Source organism: Gossypium arboreum, chromosome 7, assembly GCF_025698485.1.
Source record: "Gossypium arboreum isolate Shixiya-1 chromosome 7, ASM2569848v2, whole genome shotgun sequence".
Lineage (NCBI taxonomy): Eukaryota > Viridiplantae > Streptophyta > Magnoliopsida > Malvales > Malvaceae > Gossypium > Gossypium arboreum.
In genome coordinates this window covers 43,617,111-43,638,223 of record NC_069076.1, presented here as the reverse complement: position 1 = coordinate 43,638,223, position 21,113 = coordinate 43,617,111, and the positions used below count along the sequence as shown (strand labels likewise).

The window sequence follows — 21,113 nt, the reverse complement described above, 5'->3', positions numbered from 1 at the left end:
TTTACTTGTTTGTAACACTTTTTTGTGTCAGCTGTTTTAAACTATAGCCTTATTTTGAACAAAGTTATTCCGAACATAACTATCTTTAACCAATAGTTATTCTAAACAACAACTATTTTAAATAATAGGTGTTCCTTTGGAAGAAATATCATGTGAAACATTGGCACTGCTTATTCAACACTTGATAACATAATTTTCTAAAATATAATTTTATTTGTCTCAAAGAAAATATAAAATGTTAGTAGCTAAAATTGATGGCACGTTTGGTTGGGGGAAATAGAATGGAGTTGTAATGGAATAGAACTGTAATCAGTAATTCAGTTGTCTGGTTGAATGAAATGGAATAGAATTATAATAGTATATTGTGTTTGGTTGAATGTAATAGGGGTTGTAATAGCACAACGAAAAAGGCTTAAATGACCAAAGTACCTTTAGCAGAATTTTTTATTAGGTAGATGATTATTGTTATTGTTATTAAATTTTAATAAGATTATTATTAAATATAAATTGATAAAAATAATAATAAATATTTTAGTCATATTTTAACATAATTGTTAATAACATTTAATAAAAATTTTAATATGATATTATTATTAAGAATATTTCAATGCCTAATATATTTGCTTCAATCTAGCCTCTCATCTCTTCTCTTACAAATAGGTCAAAATCACGAATATAAAAATAAATTTTACATATGTTATGATAATACTCTAATAACATTTTATTTCAATGGTCAATTTTAATATAAGGCAAATTTGTTATATTTTATTTTATACTTTATAGTAGCATGACAATAACAATTAATTTTAAGGTATACTCTTTAATAAATTAATTATTTACAGTAATCTTTGGTGAAATAAAACCTTCAAATATTACATAAAATTACTAAATTTTAGTAACATTAGTTCTTTTCAGACGTGAAATAAAAAATAAAACTCATAATTTTTCATGTTATTCAAAAACCGTAATACTTGATTTTATGTTATTCAAAAATTCATAGTTCTTTATATTATTAAAAAACATGAAGAAAACTCGACATAAATACAGAAGAAATTTTAGATCTGTAATCCCTTCGACTCAAAAGCCATTCCACATTTCCTTATAAAGAATGCAGCTTGATATTATATCAAATGTATTATTGCCTTCCAAGATTTCAATACCTTTAACTTAATACGTAAAACATTGCATGGTTTATCCATCATTGAAAAAACCGAATAGGAGGTTGAATCGGATGAACTATCTATTTCTTATTTTTTCTTAATCAGTCTATAAAATTTTCCAATTCAACTTATAAAGCCAAATCAATAGATTCCTGGCTCAACCTGTTGAATTAGCCGGTCTGATTTTTAAAGCCATGGTTTTATCTAAAAAACTAAAATATTTTAAGGGTCAATGATGCAATATTAACCTGGATAACAAACCTCATTACTAACTCGCTGATAAGCACACAAATATAAAATGATAAAATGAGTGAATCCACATCGGTACAGCCTTTATGCTTGTCTATCGAACCAATGAAGACAACACCAAGTCCTAAACTACAACATGTAATGCATTTTCAAACATCTATTCCACATATCCTTGGATAGTACTAGGACAAACATGTACAAGCAATACGAAGAATTACAACAAAATGAACTTTCCTCGTAACCAAACCCCAAAGCACTCTCGGAATCAGAACCGGAGTCTTTTTGTTATTCTCGATAAGAAACAGCGAATTCTCTCCATAGCATTGGCTTCTCTTAGAAAGTCAAACTCATATCCGATTTTGACAACACAAAGGATAAATAACTAATGACATGCAGAAGAACAAAGAAATAAATCTGAGCGGTACAATACTCTCAATTTACATATCTGAAAAATACATAAAAGAAGGATAGATGTGTTTTGCAAGGAACATCAGTGTGAATACAAATACCTGTTTTTCCATTTCCTTGGTAATGGAAAACAGATCAAATTTGATATCAGTCTTTTGAATGAACAGTACAAATGCTTGCAAGTTATGAATGTCAGTCATCATAAGATCCCGAATTCCCGGATGTTGCACCTGCCATAAACTTGAATGGTCAAAATCGCATAGACATATGAGGCTTTAAAATCATCTTCAAGGGGACTTACCTTAACAACAACATCGTTCTTATCACCTCTCAATCTTGCTCGATGGACCTAATTCAGATACAAACATATGTTAAGGTATATCCATTCGGCTTTTGTAAGCATTATCCTATTTCCGGAACTCAAGAACCCTGCAGAACTGTTAAAACTTATGGTAGCATTAAAACAGCAAATGTGCCATATCCTGCTGCATGTTGGAAAGCATGAAGCTTGTTTAATGAAAATGTTCAAAGATTTTATATGTTTAAATACATAAACCTATACCCTTCCCAGCATATGCTTATATAAACTTATACCCTTCCCAGCATGCTCATATAAACCTATACCCTTCCCAGTATGCTCATATAAAACTTCAAACCAAGTAAAGAAATGAAAAAGTAATACCTGTGCGATCGATGCTGAACCAAGAGGATTTACATCAAAATTCTCAAAAATTTCACCCATGCTTCGACCAAACTCCTTCTCTAAAACAAGTTGAACAACATCAAATGGTATATTTACCAATAAAAGTATTTAGTACCAAAGTTAAAAGGAAAATATCAATAAGTAAAACAGGATTTCAAAAGGAACATAAATAAATTTGAACATACATGTAAAATTTAGTCTTTAATTGAGCTGAAAGAACACAAAAAGCAAATGTTGTGCAGTTTGCCAATAGCTAAAAATAGTAAAATCAACAAAAGGAGCAATCAATAAGAATCAAACAGTACAAAAAAAGAAGAAGTAAAAACAGACAAACCCATTTAAATTTGAACTGAAAGAACACAAAAGCAAAGACTGTAATTTACAAAGAGCTAAGAACAACAAAATCAACAAAAGGGGCAATCAATAAGAATCAAATAGTACAGAAAAAGTAAAAACAAACAAACCCATTTTAATTGAACTGAAAGAACACAAAAGTGAAGACCGTAGTTTAACGAACTAAGAACAACTAAATCAATCAATAAGAATCAAACAGTAAAGAAACTAAAAGAACCAGAAAAAAACTAAAAAAAACAAACTCATTTTGTTTATCCCACATTGCTTATTGCTTTTGTGGATCCTTCACAAAACTCACTCGAAGTTGAAACACCTATCATTTCAACAATTACCCAACAGTCAAAACTATCAAATTAACAACAAGAAGAAGAAGATAAAGAAGGGAACTTATAGCCCGTATAAATATCAACAGCTCGAACCCAGAATTGAAATGAACGATGCCAAGGTCTTAAATGAAGAGAAACCTTGTCTTGAATCGCTTTGAAATCAAAACCAGAAGCTAATGTGTTTTTCAATTGAATCTGGATTTTTTTCCTTGCTGAAGACTTTGCCCTTAATTGAGAAATTTCTACGATCTGATTCCTACGAAGAAAAGATTGAAAAAATTGGCAAGGGGCAATGGTGTTTAGGGCTTTATAAATGGAGAAGGTAATGAACGTAGAGGCTGTAGTTGAAACTGCAGAAAGGATGACGATGAAAAATGAGGGTAAAAATGAAAAAAAAAAAAAAAAAAGGTAATCTCTCAGCATTCCTACCGTGCTCTGAATGGCAATTCAGAGGGTGAGGCAAAGAATGCTATTCAGTGATGAGCGAGAATAGAAAACTAAACAGCAAGGCCTGTAATACACATTCCATTCAACCAAAAGGGTTTGTGGTGGGCCAATAGAATTGAGTTGTAATGGCTATGCCATTACATTGAACCAAACAGACTGTGAGTAGTTACGCTCTTTCATGCATATGGGTATTAGATTCCTGAAAATAAGGCATTAATGGAAAGTTTTTAAAAATTACTTGGAAATTGCATTTATTGCATTAAAGGTTAATGCTGGTTCTAGGTTGTGTGTGCCGAGCAGCCTTCTAGTTATGGTGAAGGTGGTTCAACTTTATTTGCTATCCTAGATAGAAGTAACCATGGCCTAAGGTGTTTTATTTGGTATTACATTTCGTGAAACCAATAGAGCTTCATTTAAATCTGGATAGCTAAGGGGCTGGCGCCTTTGGTAAAATGGAGTAATACGATTTTAGTCCCTTCTAATTACGAAGTATTTAATTTAATCTTATTTAAATAATTTTTTATCCTTTGGCTCCCAATTTTATTTCCACCTCACAATACCCCTGTTCGGGCCTGCAAATGAAAATCTAATGTCCCAAGTTTTTTGTTGATGTAAGGAAAGATGTGCTAAGAATGAGAAAAAAAATATTAAAAATAAATTAAATTGCAAGTGGGAACGATCCAAATGTCAGCATATTGACCCCATCTTTCGTTAGCTTCAAATATGCCAAATTTAGTCCCAATCCACGTTAAGAAGTATCAATTTTAGGCATAAATCAATGACTATTTAATTAACAACTCCTAAAATAGAAGTTGTGCATATTGTTAAAGCCGTTGATTTCATCCAACTTTTTTTAGTCTGCATGTTTAAAAACCTTCTTCTTTCTCCACTTTTTACTCAATAAATGTAAAAATCCCTCTTTTTCTTCAATTTTCCAAAAACCAGAATTTCTTTGTTAATTGTCTTTCCCATCTCCCATTCCTCTTTTGGTCTTTCTCATTCATCTTTTTCTTCTAATTTGTTTCTTAACATTCTTCTTTCTTTTCTTTTTAGTACTTTCAACCAAATTTATATTGTTAAGAGTTTTATATATATATATATATATTTTTTTTTTTTTTTTTGTGTGTGTGTGATGGAAGGAATGGATCCAACAGAGCTTCGTCGAATGTTTCAAATGTTCGACAAGAATGGAGATGGAAAGATCACCAACAAAGAGCTTAGTGAATCGCTAGACAATTTGGGTATCTTTATCCCTGAAAAAGAACTTACTCAAATGATTGAAAAGATCGACGTCAATGGTGATGGTTATGTGGACATTGACGAATTCGGAGCATTGTATCAAACTATAATGCATGAAAGAGACGAAGAAGAGGACATGAAGGAAGCCTTTAACGTTTTTGATCAAAACGGAGATGGATTCATCACGGTGGAGGAGTTGAGGTCGGTTTTGTCATCCTTGGGGCTGAAGCAAGGAAGAACCATAGAGGATTGCAAGAGGATGATAAAGAAAGTGGATGCGGATGGTGATGGTATGGTGAACTTTAAAGAGTTCAAGCAGATGATGAAAGGTGGTGGCTTTGCTGCTTTGAGTTCAAGTTAATAGAGATTTAAAAGAAAAACAAAAACACCAAAGATGTTCGAAAAGATGAGGAAGCCTAGCTTGGGTTCTCATGCATCATCTTATTGTAAAAAAATTGCAATGTTCTCTCCCTATCATTATTAGTTTGATTTTATGATTTCTAAATTATTATTTAATTTATTGAATGCTCCATTTGAGTGATTGGTAAGAGTTCCTTTTTTTTTTTTTTCTGCTCATCTTAGTATCCATGTTTCCCTTATCAACCATCCAAATGAAGCATAAAAGATTAAAGAGATATCACATGTTTCCCTTTAATTAAGATATTTTGGGAAATTGTCAGATAGTGAATCAAATATGAAGGGGAAGGGCCAAATTAACTTCTGTTTGCATTAGTAAAATCACCATTGGGTGAATTTAAACAAAGGGTGGAATAAGGGATTGTACAATGTTTTAGACATTTTTTACCTAGCAAGAAGATAGACTAAACATATCTGCAATCTGAATCTTCCAGCCGTTCCTCTTCCAGTTCACTTATGTTCTTGACTATATCTTGAACCTTTTTTGACAATTGATCTGTATGTTCCTCAACAAATTTCAATATCGTGCGTAACTGTTCCTGGTAAGCTGCACATCTCCGCTTACATTTTTGTTTCTCGTTGTTCAGCTCTTGTGTCAGTTCTCGTATTCTCTGATCCTTCTCATCCTAGGGGAAAAAAATCATTGTAGGTGAAAATCAGAGGTAAATAGGAGGTAGTTGCACCAACGGAGCATTTCTTTGTCTACATGTTTATTCTGAAATGATTACGAACAAAAGCTGAAAGGGCGATGGCTTACCAACCCTGATCCACAATTTCCGGCATCTTATTTGCTTAGTATACTGAATGTGATAGCAAGATCTATTAAGCTAATCTCAAGTTCACCTTGATATTTACAATTAAAAGGGATAGACAATGTACCTCAGTGATCAAATTTTTGGTGGACCCTCGCCATGGCACTTTTCCAGGTGACATTAATGAGTGATTATGCTCCTTTACAAATTTGGTAACAACCCATTTTACACCATCCCTTAAAGCCAACCTCAGCATTGCAGGGCAGCCTTCTCGGGTGATAGGTGGGGGAGGAAGAACCCTGTCTTTTCTATACATATATTTCTTTTCGCGGAAACCTTCTTTCGAACAAACAAAATCTTGACCAATTACACTATTGTTTATCCGTGAACGTCGATTATGATGGATTCGTACTGTAAAACCAATGTGTCTGCCATAAGAAATATAAAATTCCCTTGCAGCATCTCTTGACTTGAACTCCATGCCAATATATGGCTCTGCAGCATTGCGTAACAAAGGTAAACCCTCACTAGACTCTTCTATAATCTTGTCAACTTCTCCCAAGCATAAATCTATGTTGTCTGAAATCCCATGATCAACCAATTCTTGCTCATCAAAGTTTTCGACTTGCAAACACCTTACACTTTCATCTGAATCTATCCCTTGACTAGACACGTTCTCCATTATGTTCTTTCTCAAGCAAATAGTTCATTTATCAGCTGGCCAGAGGCAAGAATAACCAAATAACTTCATTTTTCTAATTTCTTCCACACAACATTTGAATCTACCTGCAATTGAAAAGGCAAGCAGACAGATAAGTGACAAAAATAATAAGCAAAAGAAGAATCATCATGGAAATTTAGTGGCTATAATTCAACTCAAATAAGCGGAAACATGAACCCTCGTTTTAATATATTATACATAGTATAATGGAATACCAGGGGCCTTGAATTCTCGCAAGACCAAAGATGCATTCATGCAGAATTTCACCTCCATTCATTAATAGTAACAAAAGTGCCAATACCAGCTAGACTAAATGGCATACAATTTGCTAGGAAAGATCAAACTTAGCTCCTATTTCAATATCCCAATAACCAATACAAGCCACACTCAACATAAAAGTTCTATTTCTTACTCAATGGAACAACAACAACCAGTTTACCAACATGAAACCAAGTAATCAAAAGGAGATTTCCCAAGTCTTGACGATTACCGGACAATAAGCAAAGATCTTCTTAAAACAGAAACATTTCTAAGCACAGTTGCAAAGTCATTTAATTCAGCTCATAACCCTACTTTCAGAAAGCAAAGAATTAGCTGTAATTCTAACCTAAGCTCGTTCGTAAATGATCTCTGGCATTTATTATACAAAGATTCATCAATTCATTTTTCTAGTCAAACCTTTTTTTTTTTTTACATGTAAGCATCCGATTTATATCAAATTCCACAGCAGAAAAAAGTATCCCATTATATAATCGTTTTGCTAAAAAATACAAAATTAACTTCCTTTTTCACCGATGAAAAAAAAAACCGAGCAACTATCAGCCAATAAATTACCATAAAAACATTGAATTTACTAAAATAAAGAAAGAAAAACACAAATTAAATATTATAAATCCACAAAATCCTCAGTAAATAGACATAAATAATTTAAATAGCAAGAAACAATAACGGTAAACAAAAGTGAAAAATCAACTCTTACATGAAGTAATTGGAATGACGTTGTATAAGCGAAATCAATGTGACGCTGCCAAAGTTAATAGATTTTCCTCCTTCGGGTTTACAGGGAACCAAATGGTAATTAATTTTTTTTTTTTTAAATCCAAAGAAAAAAAAAATTGATGGTTTAAGATGATTATTTACCAACTATGAAGGAAAAGGAAAGAAAGAAACGCTGGGATATTTTTTCGGCCAATAAGAAACCCTTGACATTGGAAAGCTTGGTATTTGCTAGGGTTCAGGTGAGGCGTACGGTGGAGCTTGATGGAGGGGAGCCGTATCTTATCACATCTTGTGTACCTTCCTCATTTTTGGAAAGTAAACCTTAAACGACACCGGTTTATCCCTTTTTCTATTTTAATGCTTCAATTTTCCCTTTTATGTTAGCTTAAATTACTAAAACTAGTTTGGATACTGTATGAACTAATTATATGTTATAAATTAAAATAATATTTAATTATTTTGTAATTTTTATAACGATGGTTTAAATAGATATTAGTTTATTTTTTATAAATAATATAAAATTACTTAAATTTTATTTCAAATATAATTATTTATATAATAATCTAAATACGTTTAATATAGATTTTTAAATTTAAATTAGTTTTTGAAAAAATAATTTATTAAAAATATTTATAAATATAAAAGAGTTTTAAATAATTGGAAAATAAGATATTAATAGTTTTAAATTGTCTATACATTTTAATTTAATTTAAAGTGTTTATGGTAAGTTTTCATTTATTTTCATACATTTCTACTTTTATTTTGTAAAATTTTAACAATATTAATTATAAATTAGACTCTTAAGTTTTTTTTAAAACAAAAACTCTTAAACAATTTAGTAAAGACTAATAAATAATTTAACATAAGTTATAATTTCCATATGTTTGCAATAATTATTAATGGTAAGTATTTTAATCAATTATTTAATAATAAGTTGATTTCTCATAATTTCAAATAATTAAAGTTTTAAGTTTTTAATATTAATTTAAATAAATGAAATTATAATAGGTGACATATACATATTAAAACTAATAATTTATGTTACTAAAAACTAATAGTTTATTAAAATAATATTTATATATTTGAGGTAAATTTTAATGATATAAGAATTTAGTTGTATGTATCAATTAAATTTATAGCATTTCAACAGTACTAATATTTAGAAAATTATAATAAACAAATATAAATATTTAAATTTTAAAATTATAATTTTGTATTATGATAAGTATATAAATAAAAATTATTATTTAAAATAAAGGTGAATTAATATAAACTCATATTTAAAAGTCTATTTCAAGAAAAAAAATCCTATTCGGTTTAGGCAAATTTATATTCACTTGTGCATTTTAATTTAATATACCAAACAACAACACAGTTTAATTGGTATAGGTCTAGTATTAATATTACACTATTAACAGTAATGGTATTTTGCATTTAAAAAAAATTGGCAAGAAAGTGAATAATCAAAAAAATTTACAGCACAATTTTCTCAAGTTATGATGTGGTTGTCTCTAGCCTCTTGCATCACAGCTAATAGCTACTCTAATAGATTATGCATGGGATATGTAATAATATTATCAATTAAAATAATTAAATTTAATTATAATATTGGGTTTTAGAGTTTAAGCATAACTATTTTCTGTATTAAATTAAATATAATAAAATAAAATTTATGTAAACCATAAAAACGATTGTATCGTTATCTTCAACGCAGGAAAAGAATATAGATTTTTTTCCTAACAATGCCCATGTATGACTAATAGTTTGGAAATTTTATTTATGAAAATTTTTGTAATGTTTGAGTAAACAATATCGGTAATGATATAATCCCTAATTTACAGTTAGGGTGAGAAACATTATGTAATTTAGTCCATAAAATCAATTAATAAGGAATATTTATTTTTATTGTGATTTATTGCTATTAAAATCATGCCTAAGATAATATTTATTTTATTCGGATTATGTAACGACCCAAAATCCGTGGGCACCAGAAAAGTGTGTTATCGGGCCTCCGTCTTAGTGAAATAAGTTCAAAATAATTATTAAAAAATATTTATGAGTCTAGAATTAGGTTTTAATTAAGTAAATTTAGCTTAATTTAGAGTAATTAGTAAAAAGGATTAAATTGAATAAAGGATGAAAGTTAAATTGTAGATTAAAAGAAAATGAAGAGGACCAAAATGGAAAATAGACCATTTAGTATAGTTGAGGCGGCAAACAAAGAAAAAATCTAAAGATTTCTCTAGATTATTATTGAATTATAAATTATAAATTATTATTAACTATTATTATTAAATAATATTATATATATATGTATATAAAACAAATGAAGAAAAGAATAAAAAGAAACAAAGAAGAATAAGAAACAGAGAGCATTCGAAAAACAGGGGAAGAAAAGGGAAAGAAAAGAAAAAGGGAAAATTGAGATTTTGAAGCTTCAAACTTATTTGGTAAGCTAAATTTAGTCCTTTTCTCTTAATTTTGATGTTTTAAAAGCTTTAGAACAAAGTTTTGATGAAATTAAGTTGATATTTTGAAAGTTATTAGATTTCTAAATATTGTTCATGTTGAATAAAAAGATGAATTAGGGGTTAAATTGATAGGAATTCAAGTTAGAAATGAAATAAGGATTGAATTGCAAAGTAAACTATAAGTTTTGTGTTTTAGGGACTAAATTGAGGAAAATTCGGAATTAAGAAAATATGTTGAAAATTTAATAGTTAAATTTGAGTTTAAATGAAATTTGAATAGGAATAAGGTGTGAATTGGTGTTATAAATTTGGTTATTAACATTTTACATCAAAACAGTTTTGGAAAGTAGCAATGGTCTGACTTTGAAAATTCACTAAAAATTGTATAAATTGAACTAGAGGATGAAAAAAATATGTAATTAAAACTTATTGAGTCTAGTTTCTTATAGTATAAATAGTGTAAGCAATGAATTGATGAATCAAGAGATATTTGAAATTTTGTAAGACTGGTTCGGGTGATTTCGAGATGCCCTGTTTTAAATTTGGAAAATCATTAAAATTGTACAAAAATTATTATGGAGTGTAATTTATATATGTGAACTCCTTAATGAATCTAGTTTCAAAATAAATAAACAAGAACCTTGTTCGAGTTCTGTACAATAAGATAATTTATTTTTAGTAGAGAGAGGTCAGAACTGTCAAATGAAATAACAGGGGAGTATTTAACGAATAAACTGTACTAAATGACTAGACCAAAAATTCTGGAAATTTTATGGTTAGAAGATATATGAGTCTAGTTTTAAGGAAAATTTACGGATATTAATTTGGAGTTTCGTAGCTCAAGATATAAATAATTTAGTAATAATGACTCAAGTAGACAGCTTAATGGTGAAATTATATATATACATTAAAAATGGTTAAATTTGCATGTTTAGGCCCATGAATTAAATTGAATCATGTTGTATTGATGATTATAAATTATTATTTTCGTAGCCAACAAAGAACCTGAAGCATCAGCATCGAAAGGAAAGGAGAAAGTCATCGAGGACTAAAACGGGAGAATTACGGTGTGTATTACTATAATTTGAATTTTAATTATTATTGATTGCTGAATTTTTTATTGTTATGTATGGTAAGTAAGACTTGAGGTAAGTATGTGAAATTGATATGAATATTGAGTGAAAATGAAAGTGATGCAAATTGAATCAAATTGAATTGAATAAGTGAATTATGGAATATGTAATTATTTGAAAAGTGTATTGATTGAAAAATGATTGGTGATTTGAATTGTGAATTGAAAGTGATATAGGATTGAGAAAGTGAATTGAATACCCTATTAACTAGTCGGGCTGAGTCGGATATAGTTGGCATGCCATAGGATTGGAAGTGTTCAGGGATACTTCGACCTCGAGTCGATGAGACACTGGGTGTCACTATATTTCTTCGGATAGATTCGATGAGGTCTGGTACCAACTTTACTTGACTTGGCCGATGAGACACTGGGTGTCAATTATTACTTGAACTATCCGATGAGGCACTGGGTGCCATATTGGTGTGTTTGGTTGGATCCGTATCCGCCAAAGTCCGAAGTTACGTTAATAGGGTGAAAAATTGAAATGTGAATTTGAGGCATTGAAATGAGAAGAATTACAATTGAAATTGGAATTGTGATAATAAAAGAAAAGTATGAAATGTATATTCATAAGTGATATAAATTTAAGTTTGAGAAAATACATTGATTTATGAATTAGTACATATGACATTAATTGTTAGGTATTTTAATATTTATGTTTTTACTGTTGTTGATATGACTCGATTTATAGTAATACCATGAGTATATCCATACTCAGTAGTCGGTTGTTTCGTCATGCAGTTAGTAGAAGTCAAGTGTCTCGCTCAAGATCCAAAACAATCCCGACTCAACACAAATTTGGTGATGTATATTTTCTTTTGGATAAAAGTGGCATGTACATAGGTGTTGTTTAGTCACTTGAATATGTATATTACTTTGGGTAGTGAAGGATGATTTATAAAATTTAGATGGTTAAATGAAATAGTAAGGAAAGTACATGATATTTTGATACATGAACATTAAGTTGTTAAATGAATGAAGTTTTTAATCAATTTTAAATGATGCTATGATAGTTATTAAGTTAAAATTTTGTTAATGATATAAATAATAGTTATATGAATGTGAAATATTGGTGTTGGTTGTTTTGGTTTGAATTTGCGGAGGTTTAGGTAAAAATAAGCGAAATGTGCAGAAATTTTTATAAAAAAAATTTTGGAATACTCGAACAAGTCCCGTTCTACTTTTAATCGTGTTTGAACTTGAGAGTTCAAGATAGGGACTTAATTATTATATTATACCATAAAAGTTATATTAATTGTAAATTATTCAAAGTTGTCCGATATGTCCGGTAATGCCTCATAACCTCGTTCCGGTAACGGTTTGGGGTTAAGAGGTGTTACAATTGTTGGTATCAGAGCTATCAGGTTTAGCCGATTCTCGGGCTAAATTGGGCTCGGAAGTGAGTTTAGAAGTACATGCCACTGCCGAGTCGAAATTGAGTCGGGATTTTTGGATGCTAATGTATTTATTTGATTTTGTTTTATAGATAAAATGTCAGATGAAATAATGGATAATGTTGAACAGGAAATGTATACTGGAAGTCGAGAATTAGAAGAAACTGAATCTGCTACACCTAGTGTGAATCCGTTAAATAATCAATCTCCTAACGTAGGGAGAGAAATAAATACCTCACAAGTGTTAAGAGATATAGTGATGCATTACAAGATATAGTGAGAGCTATACCGCTACTACATCTATACCTCTTTCGGGACAGGCCCCGATTAAAGAGGTACGAAAATATGGTGCCACGGAATTTCGAGGATTAAAAGGAGCTGATCCATCCGTTCTGAAAATTGGATAGAAACAACAAAAGAGTTTTGCAACAATTAGATTGCACCCAGAGAGAGTCGATATGTGCAATATCAACATTACAAGGAGAAGCGTATCTCGGTGGGAATCGTGGTTAGACATTTGCTTGGATGATCGGTAACTTGGGACTTGTTTCAAAAAGAATTTCGAAGAAGTATATTGGGGAACTGTACATCAAGAGAAAAGCAAGAGTTTTAGTGTTGAAACAGGGAATATGTCAAGATTGGATTATGAGCGAGAGTTCTCTAGATTGAGCGGTATGCTTTAGAATATGTTCCAACCGAGGCTGATAGTTGTAAACGATTTCTCGGGGACTACGAGATGAAATCAAGATTCAATTGGTAAGTCTCGAATTCTTGAACTTGTTGATCCGGTCGAGCGAGCAAAATGATAGAACAAGTCTTGGGCCGGATAAAAATCGAAATTGGTAAATCACTGGGAAACGTATGGGAACTACTAGTTCTAATCCATTACCAAGAGATTCAAAGAATCAAGAAGTGACTGGAAATCTAGTTTTAGTTCGAGACGAGGTGGTAGAAGCAGAGGTAAACAGATGACAGTAACTACTAGCAGTGTGAGAGGTCCATCTCGAGGTGTAGAAATTCCAGACTGTGAGCACTGCGGAAAGAAACACAGAGGAGAATGTTGGAAAGTAACTAGAGGTTGCTTCAGATGTGGTTCTACAGACCATTTTATCGAGACCGTCCAGAATACCGATAGTCTTTGCACTGTATCGTCACAAAGATCGATATCTCTGCTAGAGGCGGAGGGTCGTAGAGGTAATTCACTTCGGAGGAGGTGCTGGTAGAAGAAGCAGTGATATTGCTACTCGCCATCTGAAGCCAGAGTACCAGCTAGAGCTTATGTGGTCAGAAAACGAGAAGAAGGCGATGCACATGATGTTGTTACAGGTATATTTCTATTGTATTCTGAGCCTATTTATGCTTTAATTGATCCGGGTTCGTCACACTCTTATATAAATTCAAAACTAGTCGAATCGGGGAAATTAGAATATGAAATGTCTAAAGTTTCTATAGAAGTGTCTAGCCCTTTGGGACAAACGGTGTTAGTAGATAGAGTATGTCGGAGGTGCCCGTTAATAATACATGATAAAATGTTTCTTGTGGACTTGTTGATCATGCCTTTTGGTGATTTTGATATCATTTTGGGTATGGACTGGCTATATGAACATGGGGTAGTTTTGGATTGCTATAAAAGAGGTTCAAGATTCGACGTAAAATGGGGATAGAATTGAAGTGAATGGCATCTGCATCGGTGGTTCGACACGCATTATTTCAGCGATGAAGGCTAATAAATTACTACAAATAGGTTGTCCAAAGATACTTGGTATATGTTATTAATTCGATTCGGTTGGGAGTCGGTGCAGTCAAATTAGGATCAGACGTGAGTTCCCAGATGTATTCCCGGAAGAATTACCGGCTTACCACCGACGAGAGGTTGAATTTGCTATTGAGGTGTATCCGGTACAACACCAATTTCTATACCTCCGTATCGAATGTCGCCTGCTCGAGTTGAAAGAGTTGAAGGTGCGATTACAAGATTTACTAAATCGTGGATTTATTAGACCAAGCATTTCACCACAGGGAGCTCCGGTGTTGTTTGTTAAAAAGAAAGATGGTTCTATGCGATTATGCATTGATTATCGACAGTTGAATAAAGTGACGATCAAGAACCGGTATCCGTTGCCTCGTATAGATGATTTGTTTGATCGACTTAAGGAGCTTCATATTTTCAAAAATTGATTTGAGATCCGGTATTATCACCAAGGTAAAGGAAAGTGATGTGTCTAAAACGCTTTCCGTACTCGTTATAGCCATTATGAATTTTTGGTAATGCCATTTGGATTGACCAATGCCCCATTGCTTTCATGGATCGATGAACCGCATTTTCCAGCCGTACTTAGATCGGTTTGTAGTGGTTTTCATTGATGATATATTGGTATATTCAAGACGAGAGAACATGATCAAGCATCTTGAATAGTTCTACAAATTTTACGAGGAAAACAGCTATATGGAAAGCTCAGTAAATGCGAGTTCTGGTTATCAGAAGTGGTATTTCTGGGACATGTAGTATCTGCAGATGGAATCCGAGTTGATCCTAAAAAGATCGAAGCAATTATTCATGGAAGACGCCAAAGAATGTATCGGAGGTACGCAGCTTTTCTTGGTTTAGTGGGTATTACAGGAGGTTTGTAAATGGATTCTCGAAGATAGCACTACCAATGACTAAACTATTGCGTAAGAATGTTCCTTTTTTGGGATGATCGATGTCGAAAAGTTTTGAAACATTGAAGCGAATGTTAACCGAGGCACCAGTTTTGACATTGCCAGAATCGGGTAAAGATTTTGTAGTGTATAGTGATGCTTCTTTGAGTGGTTTGGGTTGTGTATTGATGCAGGATGGGAAGGTAATAGCCTATGCATCTCGTCAATTGAAACCACATGAAAGGAATTATCCCACTCATGATCTTGAGTTAGCAGCTGTGATTTTTGCATTGAAGATTTGGAGACATTATCTTTATGGTGAAAAATACTACATCTATACTGATCATAAGAGTTTGAAGTATCTTCTTTCTCAGAAGGAATTAAATTTGAGACAAAGGCGTTGGATCGAGCTTCTGAAAGATTATGATTGTGTTATAGACTATCATCCGGAAAAGCTAATGTTGTAGGCGATGCATTAAGCGAAAAAGTCGTAATTGAATTAAGAGCAATGTTTGCGGCTTAGTATCGATGAGGATGAGAGTCTTTTGGCGAATTGAGAGTAAAACCGGTAATATTTGATCAGATTAGATCAGCTCAGTTGGAAGATGACAAATTATTGAAGAAAAGAGAGATGGTACAGAATGGCACAGCAGAAAATTTTAGTATTGATGATTGTGGATGCTAGAGGTTTCGAAATCGGATTTGTATTCCAAATACTTCTGAGCTTAAAGAGTTGATTCTACGGGAAGCTCATGATAGTTCATTTGCTATGCACCCCGGAGGCACGAAAATGTATCGAGATTTAAGAGAATTATACTGGTGGCCAGGGATGAAAAGAGACATAGTAGAATTTGTAAGTAAATGTTTGACTTGCCAACGAGTAAAGGCAGAACATCAGGTTCCTACTGGATTGCTTCAGCCTATTAATATTCCTGAATGGAAATGGGATCGCATTACAATGGATTTTATTACGGGATTACCGTTGTCAGCAAGCAAAAAGAATGCTATTTGGGTGATAGTTGATAGACTTACCAAGTCAGCACATTTTATAGCAATCAGGACTGATTGGTCATTGCAGAAACTTGCAGACGTGTATGTTCGAGAAATTGTTAGACTCCATGGCATTCCGATATCAATAATTTCAGATCGAGTTCCCCGGTTCACATCGAGATTTTGGAGACAGTTACATGAGTCGTTGGGTACTAAACTTAGTTTCAGTACAGCTTTTCATCCCCAAACTGATGGACAGTCCGAACGGGTAATTCAGGTACTAGAAGATATGCTTCGAGCTTGTATTATCGATTTTGAAGCAGGTTGGGAGCGATATTTGCCACTAGCTGAGTTTGTCTATAATAATAGTTTCCAATCTAGTATTCAGATGGCTCCGTATGAAGCGTTATATGGTCGAAGATGTAGATCACCAGTATGTTGGACGGAGTTGAATGAAAGAAAAATAATTGGGCCGGAATTGATTCGTGAAACAGAAGAAACAGTCGAGAAGATTCAACAGAGATTAAAAGCAGCTTTTGACAGACAAAAATCTTATGCTGATCTGAAACGTCGGGACATTGAATATTCAGTTGGAGATAAAGTGTTTCTCAAAGTTTCTCCTTGGAAAAAAGTATTAAGATTTGGCCGAAAAGGAAAGTTAAGTCCTCGGTTTATCGGACCATATGAAGTTATAGAGAGTTGGACCGATTGCTTACCGATTAGCTTTACCTCCTAATTACAACAAATTCATGATGTTTTCATGTTTCCATGTTACGAAGGTATCGATCGGATCCATCTCATATTATCTCTCTCGAAAACATTGATATTAGACCAGATCATCATATGAAGAGGAACCGGTTCAAATACTAGCTCGAGAAGTGAAAGAATTAAGAAACAAACGAGTCCTCCGGTAAAAGTAATCGTGGAGAAGCCATAGTGTAGAAGAAGCAACGTGGGAGCCAGAGGAAACTATGAGATCGCAGATCCTCACTTATTTTCGGTAAAATTTCGAGGACGAAATTTTTTAAGGGGAGGAAATGTAACGACCCAAAATCCGTGGGCACCGAAAAAGTGTGTTATCGGCCTCCGTCTTAGTGAAATAAGTTCGAAAATAATTATTAAAAAATATTTATGAGTCTAGAATTAGGTTTTAATTAAGTAAATTTAGCTTAATTTAGAGTAATTAGTAAAAGGATTAAATTGAATAAAGGATGAAAGTTAAATTGTAGATTAAAAGAAAATGAAGAGGACCAAAATGGAAAATAGACCATTTAGTATAGTTGAGGCGACAAACAAAGAAAAAATCTAAAGATTTCTCTAGATTATTATTGAATTATAAATTATAAATTATTATTAACTATTATTATTAAATAATATTATATATATATGTATATAAAACAAATGAAGAAAAAGATAAAAAGAAACAAAGAAGAATAAGAAACAGAGAGCATTCAAAAACAGGGGAAGAAAAGGAAAGAAAAGAAAAAGGAAAATTGAGATTTTGAAGCTTCAAACTTATTTGGTAAGCTAAATTTAGTCCTTTTCTCTTAATTTTGATGTTTTAAAAGCTTTAGAACAAAGTTTTGATGAAATTAAGTTGATATTTTGAAAGTTATTAGATTTCTAAATATTGTTCATGTTGAATAAAAAGATGAATTAGGGGTTAAATTGATAGGAATTCAAGTTAGAAATGAAATAAGGATTGAATTGCAAAGTAAACTATAAGTTTTGTGTTTTAGGGACTAAATTGAGGAAAATTCGGAATTAAGAAAATATGTTGAAAATTTAATAGTTAAATTTGAGTTTAAATGAAATTTGAATAGGAATAAGGTGTGAATTGGTGTTATAAATTTGGTTATTAACATTTTACATCAAAACAGTTTTGGAAAGTAGCAATGGTCTGACTTTGAAAATTCACTAAAAATTGTATAAATTGAACTAGAGGATGAAAAAAATATGTAATTAAAACTTATTGAGTCTAGTTTCTTATAGTATAAATAGTGTAAGCAATGAATTGATGAATCAAGAGATATTTGAAATTTTGTAAGACTGGTTCGGGGTGATTTCGAGATGCCCTGTTTTAAATTTGGAAAATCATTAAAAATTGTACAAAAATTATTATGGAGTGTAATTTATATATGTGAACTCCTTAATGAATCTAGTTTCAAAATAAATAAACAAGAACCTTGTTCGAGTTCTGTACAATAAGATAATTTATTTTTAGTAGAGAGAGGTCAGAACTGTCAAATGAAATAACAGGGGAGTATTTAACGAATAAACTGTACTAAATGACTAGACCAAAAATTCTGGAAATTTTATGGTTAGAAGATATATGAGTCTAGTTTTAAGGAAAATTTACGGATATTAATTTGGAGTTTCGTAGCTCAAGATATAAATAATTTAGTAATAATGACTCAAGTAGACAGCTTAATGGTGAAATTATATATATACATTAAAATGGTTAAATTTGCATGTTTAGGCCCATGAATTAAATTGAATCATGTTGTATTGATGATTATAAATTATTATTTTCGTAGCCAACAAAGAACCTGAAGCATCAGCATCGAAAGGAAAGGAGAAAGTCATCGAGGACTAAAACGGGAGAATTACGGTGTGTATTACTATAATTTGAATTTTAATTATTATTGATTGCTGAATTTTTTATTGTTATGTATGGTAAGTAAGACTTGAGGTAAGTATGTGAAATTGATATGAATATTGAGTGAAAATGAAAGTGATGCAAATTGAATCAAATTGAATTGAATAAGTGAATTATGGAATATGTAATTATTTGAAAAGTGTATTGATTGAAAAATGATTGGTGATTTGAATTGTGAATTGAAAGTGATATAGGATTGAGAAAGTGAATTGAATACCCTATTAACTAGTCGGGCTGAGTCGGATATAGTTGGCATGCCATAGGATTGGAAGTGTTCAGGGATACTTCGACCTCGAGTCGATGAGACACTGGGTGTCACTATATTTCTTCGGATAGATTCGATGAGGTACTGGGTACCAACTTTACTTCGGCTTGGCCGATGAGACACTGGGTGTCAATTATTACTTGAACTATCCGATGAGGCACTTGGGTGCCATATTGGTGTGTTTGGTTGGATCCGTATATCGCCAAAGTCCGAAGTTACGTTAATAGGGTGAAAAATTGAAATGTGAATTTGAGGCATTGAAATGAGAAGAATTACGAATTGAAATTGGAATTGTGATAATAAAAGAAAAGTATGAAATGTATATTCATAAGTGATATAAATTTAAGTTTGAGAAAATACATTGATTTATGAATTAGTACATATGACATTAATTGTTAGGTATTTTAATATTTATGTTTTTACTTGTTGTTGATATGACTCGATTTATAGTAATACCATTGAGTATATCCATACTCAGCGTGCACGTTGTTTCCGTCAGCGAGTTAGTAGAAGTCAAGTGTCTCGGCTCAACATCCAAAACAATCCCGACTCAACACAAATTTGGTGATGTATATTTTCTTTTGGATAAAAGTGGCATGTACATAGGTGTTGTTTAGTCACTTGAATATGTATATTACTTTGGGTAGTGAAGGATGATTTATAAAATTTAGATGGTTAAATGAAATAGTAAGGAAAGTACATGATATTTTGATACATGAACATTAAGTTGTTAAATGAATGAAGTTTTTAATCAATTTTTAAATGATGCTATGATAGTTATTAAGTTAAAATTTTGTTAATGATATAAATAATAGTTATATGAATGTGAAATATTGGTGTTGGTTGTTTTGGTTTGAATTTGCAGGAGGTTTAGGTAAAAATAAGCAGAAATGCTGCAGAAATTTTTATAAAAAAAAAATTTTGGAATACTCGAACAAGTCCCGTTCTACTTTTAATACGTGTTTGAACTTCGAGAGTTCAAGATAGGGACTTAATTATTATATTATACCATAAAAGTTATATTAATTGTAAATTATTCGCAAGTTGTCTGATATGTCCGGTAATGCCTCATAACCTCGTTCCGGTAACGGTTTGGGGTTAAGAGGTGTTACAATTGTTGGTATCAGAGCTATCAGGTTTAGCCGATTCTCGGGCTAAATTGGGCTCGGAAGTGAGTTTAGAAGTACATGCCACTGCCGAGTCGAAATTGAGTCGGGATTTTTGGATGCTAATGTATTTATTTGATTTTGTTTTATAGATAAAATGTCAGATGAAATAATGGATAATGTTGAACAGGAAATGTATACTTTGGAAGTCGAGAATTAGAAGAAATCAATCTGCTACACCTAGTGTGAATCAGTTAAATAATCAATCTCCTAACGTAGGAGAGAAATAAATACCTCACAAGTGTTAAGAGATATAGGCGATGCATTACAAGATATAGTGAGAGCTATACCGCTACTACATCTATACCTCTTGTCGACAGCCCGATTAAAGAGGTACGAAAATATGGTGCCACGAATTTCGAGGATTAAAAGGAGCTGATCCATCCGTTCTTGAAAATTGGATAGAAACAACAAAAGAGTTTTGCAACAATTAGACTGCACCCCAGAGAGAGTCGATATGTGCAATATCAACATTACAAGGAGAAGCGTATCTCGGTGGGAATCGTGGTTAGACATTTGCCGGATGATCGGTAACTTGGGACTTGTTTCAAAAAAATTTCGAAAGAAGTATATTGGGGAACTGTACATCGAAGAGAAAAGCAAGAGTTTTAGTGTTGAAAC

General features: G+C 32.0%; 3 protein-coding genes and 2 long non-coding RNA genes across 10 annotated transcripts; 3 read left to right on the top strand and 2 right to left on the bottom strand.

Moving 5' to 3' along the window:
- Nucleotides 1-1,555: 1,555 nt before the first annotated feature.
- On the bottom strand, nt 1,556-3,847 carry LOC108470368 (protein ACTIVITY OF BC1 COMPLEX KINASE 8, chloroplastic-like). 5 transcript variants are annotated; one of them, XR_008285865.1, is made up of 5 exons: nt 3,339-3,847; nt 2,706-2,773; nt 2,500-2,579; nt 2,119-2,166; nt 1,556-2,047 (listed from the first exon to the last, which is right to left on the bottom strand). XR_008285865.1 is itself a non-coding variant. In XM_053031002.1 (5 exons), exons 3-5 carry the CDS (start codon nt 2,557-2,559, stop codon nt 1,847-1,849), a joined length of 309 nt encoding a protein of 102 aa, XP_052886962.1. In that variant the 5' UTR covers nt 2,560-2,579; nt 3,339-3,456; nt 3,630-3,828; the 3' UTR covers nt 1,556-1,846. The 5 variants fall into 5 exon arrangements, 3 of the variants coding, with proteins under 3 accessions (XP_052886962.1, XP_052886961.1, XP_017627157.1); XR_008285866.1 differs by lacking the exon at nt 2,706-2,773 and adding an exon at nt 3,135-3,187 and having other exon boundaries at nt 3,339-3,845; XM_053031002.1 differs by lacking the exon at nt 2,706-2,773 and having other exon boundaries at nt 3,339-3,456; nt 3,630-3,828.
- Nucleotides 3,848-4,485: 638 nt separating this feature from the next.
- On the top strand, nt 4,486-5,434 carry LOC108469545 (calmodulin-like protein 3). Its single transcript, XM_017770425.2, has one exon. The coding sequence runs from the start codon at nt 4,780-4,782 to the stop codon at nt 5,245-5,247; it is 468 nt and encodes a 155-aa protein (XP_017625914.1). The 5' UTR covers nt 4,486-4,779; the 3' UTR covers nt 5,248-5,434.
- Nucleotides 5,435-5,581: 147 nt separating this feature from the next.
- LOC108469538 (protein FAR1-RELATED SEQUENCE 5-like) lies at nt 5,582-8,133 on the bottom strand. 2 transcript variants are annotated; one of them, XM_017770417.2, is made up of 3 exons: nt 7,756-8,133; nt 6,183-6,841; nt 5,582-5,929 (listed from the first exon to the last, which is right to left on the bottom strand). In XM_017770417.2, the coding sequence occupies exons 2-3, from the start codon at nt 6,735-6,737 to the stop codon at nt 5,708-5,710; spliced, it is 777 nt and encodes a 258-aa protein (XP_017625906.1). In that variant the 5' UTR covers nt 6,738-6,841; nt 7,756-8,133; the 3' UTR covers nt 5,582-5,707. The 2 variants fall into 2 exon arrangements, with proteins under 2 accessions (XP_017625906.1, XP_052886255.1); XM_053030295.1 differs by lacking the exon at nt 7,756-8,133 and adding an exon at nt 7,384-7,593.
- Nucleotides 8,134-10,107: 1,974 nt separating this feature from the next.
- On the top strand, nt 10,108-11,586 carry LOC128295538 (uncharacterized). Its single transcript, XR_008286042.1, has 2 exons — nt 10,108-10,225; nt 11,240-11,586. It is a non-coding gene; the product is annotated as an uncharacterized LOC128295538 (long non-coding RNA).
- Nucleotides 11,587-14,033: 2,447 nt separating this feature from the next.
- On the top strand, nt 14,034-19,286 carry LOC128295582 (uncharacterized). Its single transcript, XR_008286111.1, has 2 exons — nt 14,034-14,098; nt 18,940-19,286. It is a non-coding gene; the product is annotated as an uncharacterized LOC128295582 (long non-coding RNA).
- The last annotated feature ends 1,827 nt before the right edge of the window (nt 19,287-21,113 follow it).

Coding starts and splice junctions, on each gene's coding strand:
- LOC108469545 (XM_017770425.2), top strand. CDS start 4,780: ATGGAAGGAATGGATCCAACAGAGCTTCGTCGAATGTTTCAAATGTTC.
- LOC108470368 (XM_053031002.1), bottom strand. CDS start 2,559: ATGGGTGAAATTTTTGAGAATTTTGATGTAAATCCTCTTGGTTCAGCA. Junction 2,167..2,499: donor GTTCAGCATCGATCGCACAG/GTATTACTTTTT, acceptor TATCTGAATTAG/GTCCATCGAGCAAGATTGAG. Junction 2,048..2,118: donor AGAACGATGTTGTTGTTAAG/GTAAGTCCCCTT, acceptor AGTTTATGGCAG/GTGCAACATCCGGGAATTCG.
- LOC108469538 (XM_017770417.2), bottom strand. CDS start 6,737: ATGGAGAACGTGTCTAGTCAAGGGATAGATTCAGATGAAAGTGTAAGG. Junction 5,930..6,182: donor CCAAAAATTTGATCACTGAG/GTACATTGTCTA, acceptor TTTTTCCCCTAG/GATGAGAAGGATCAGAGAAT.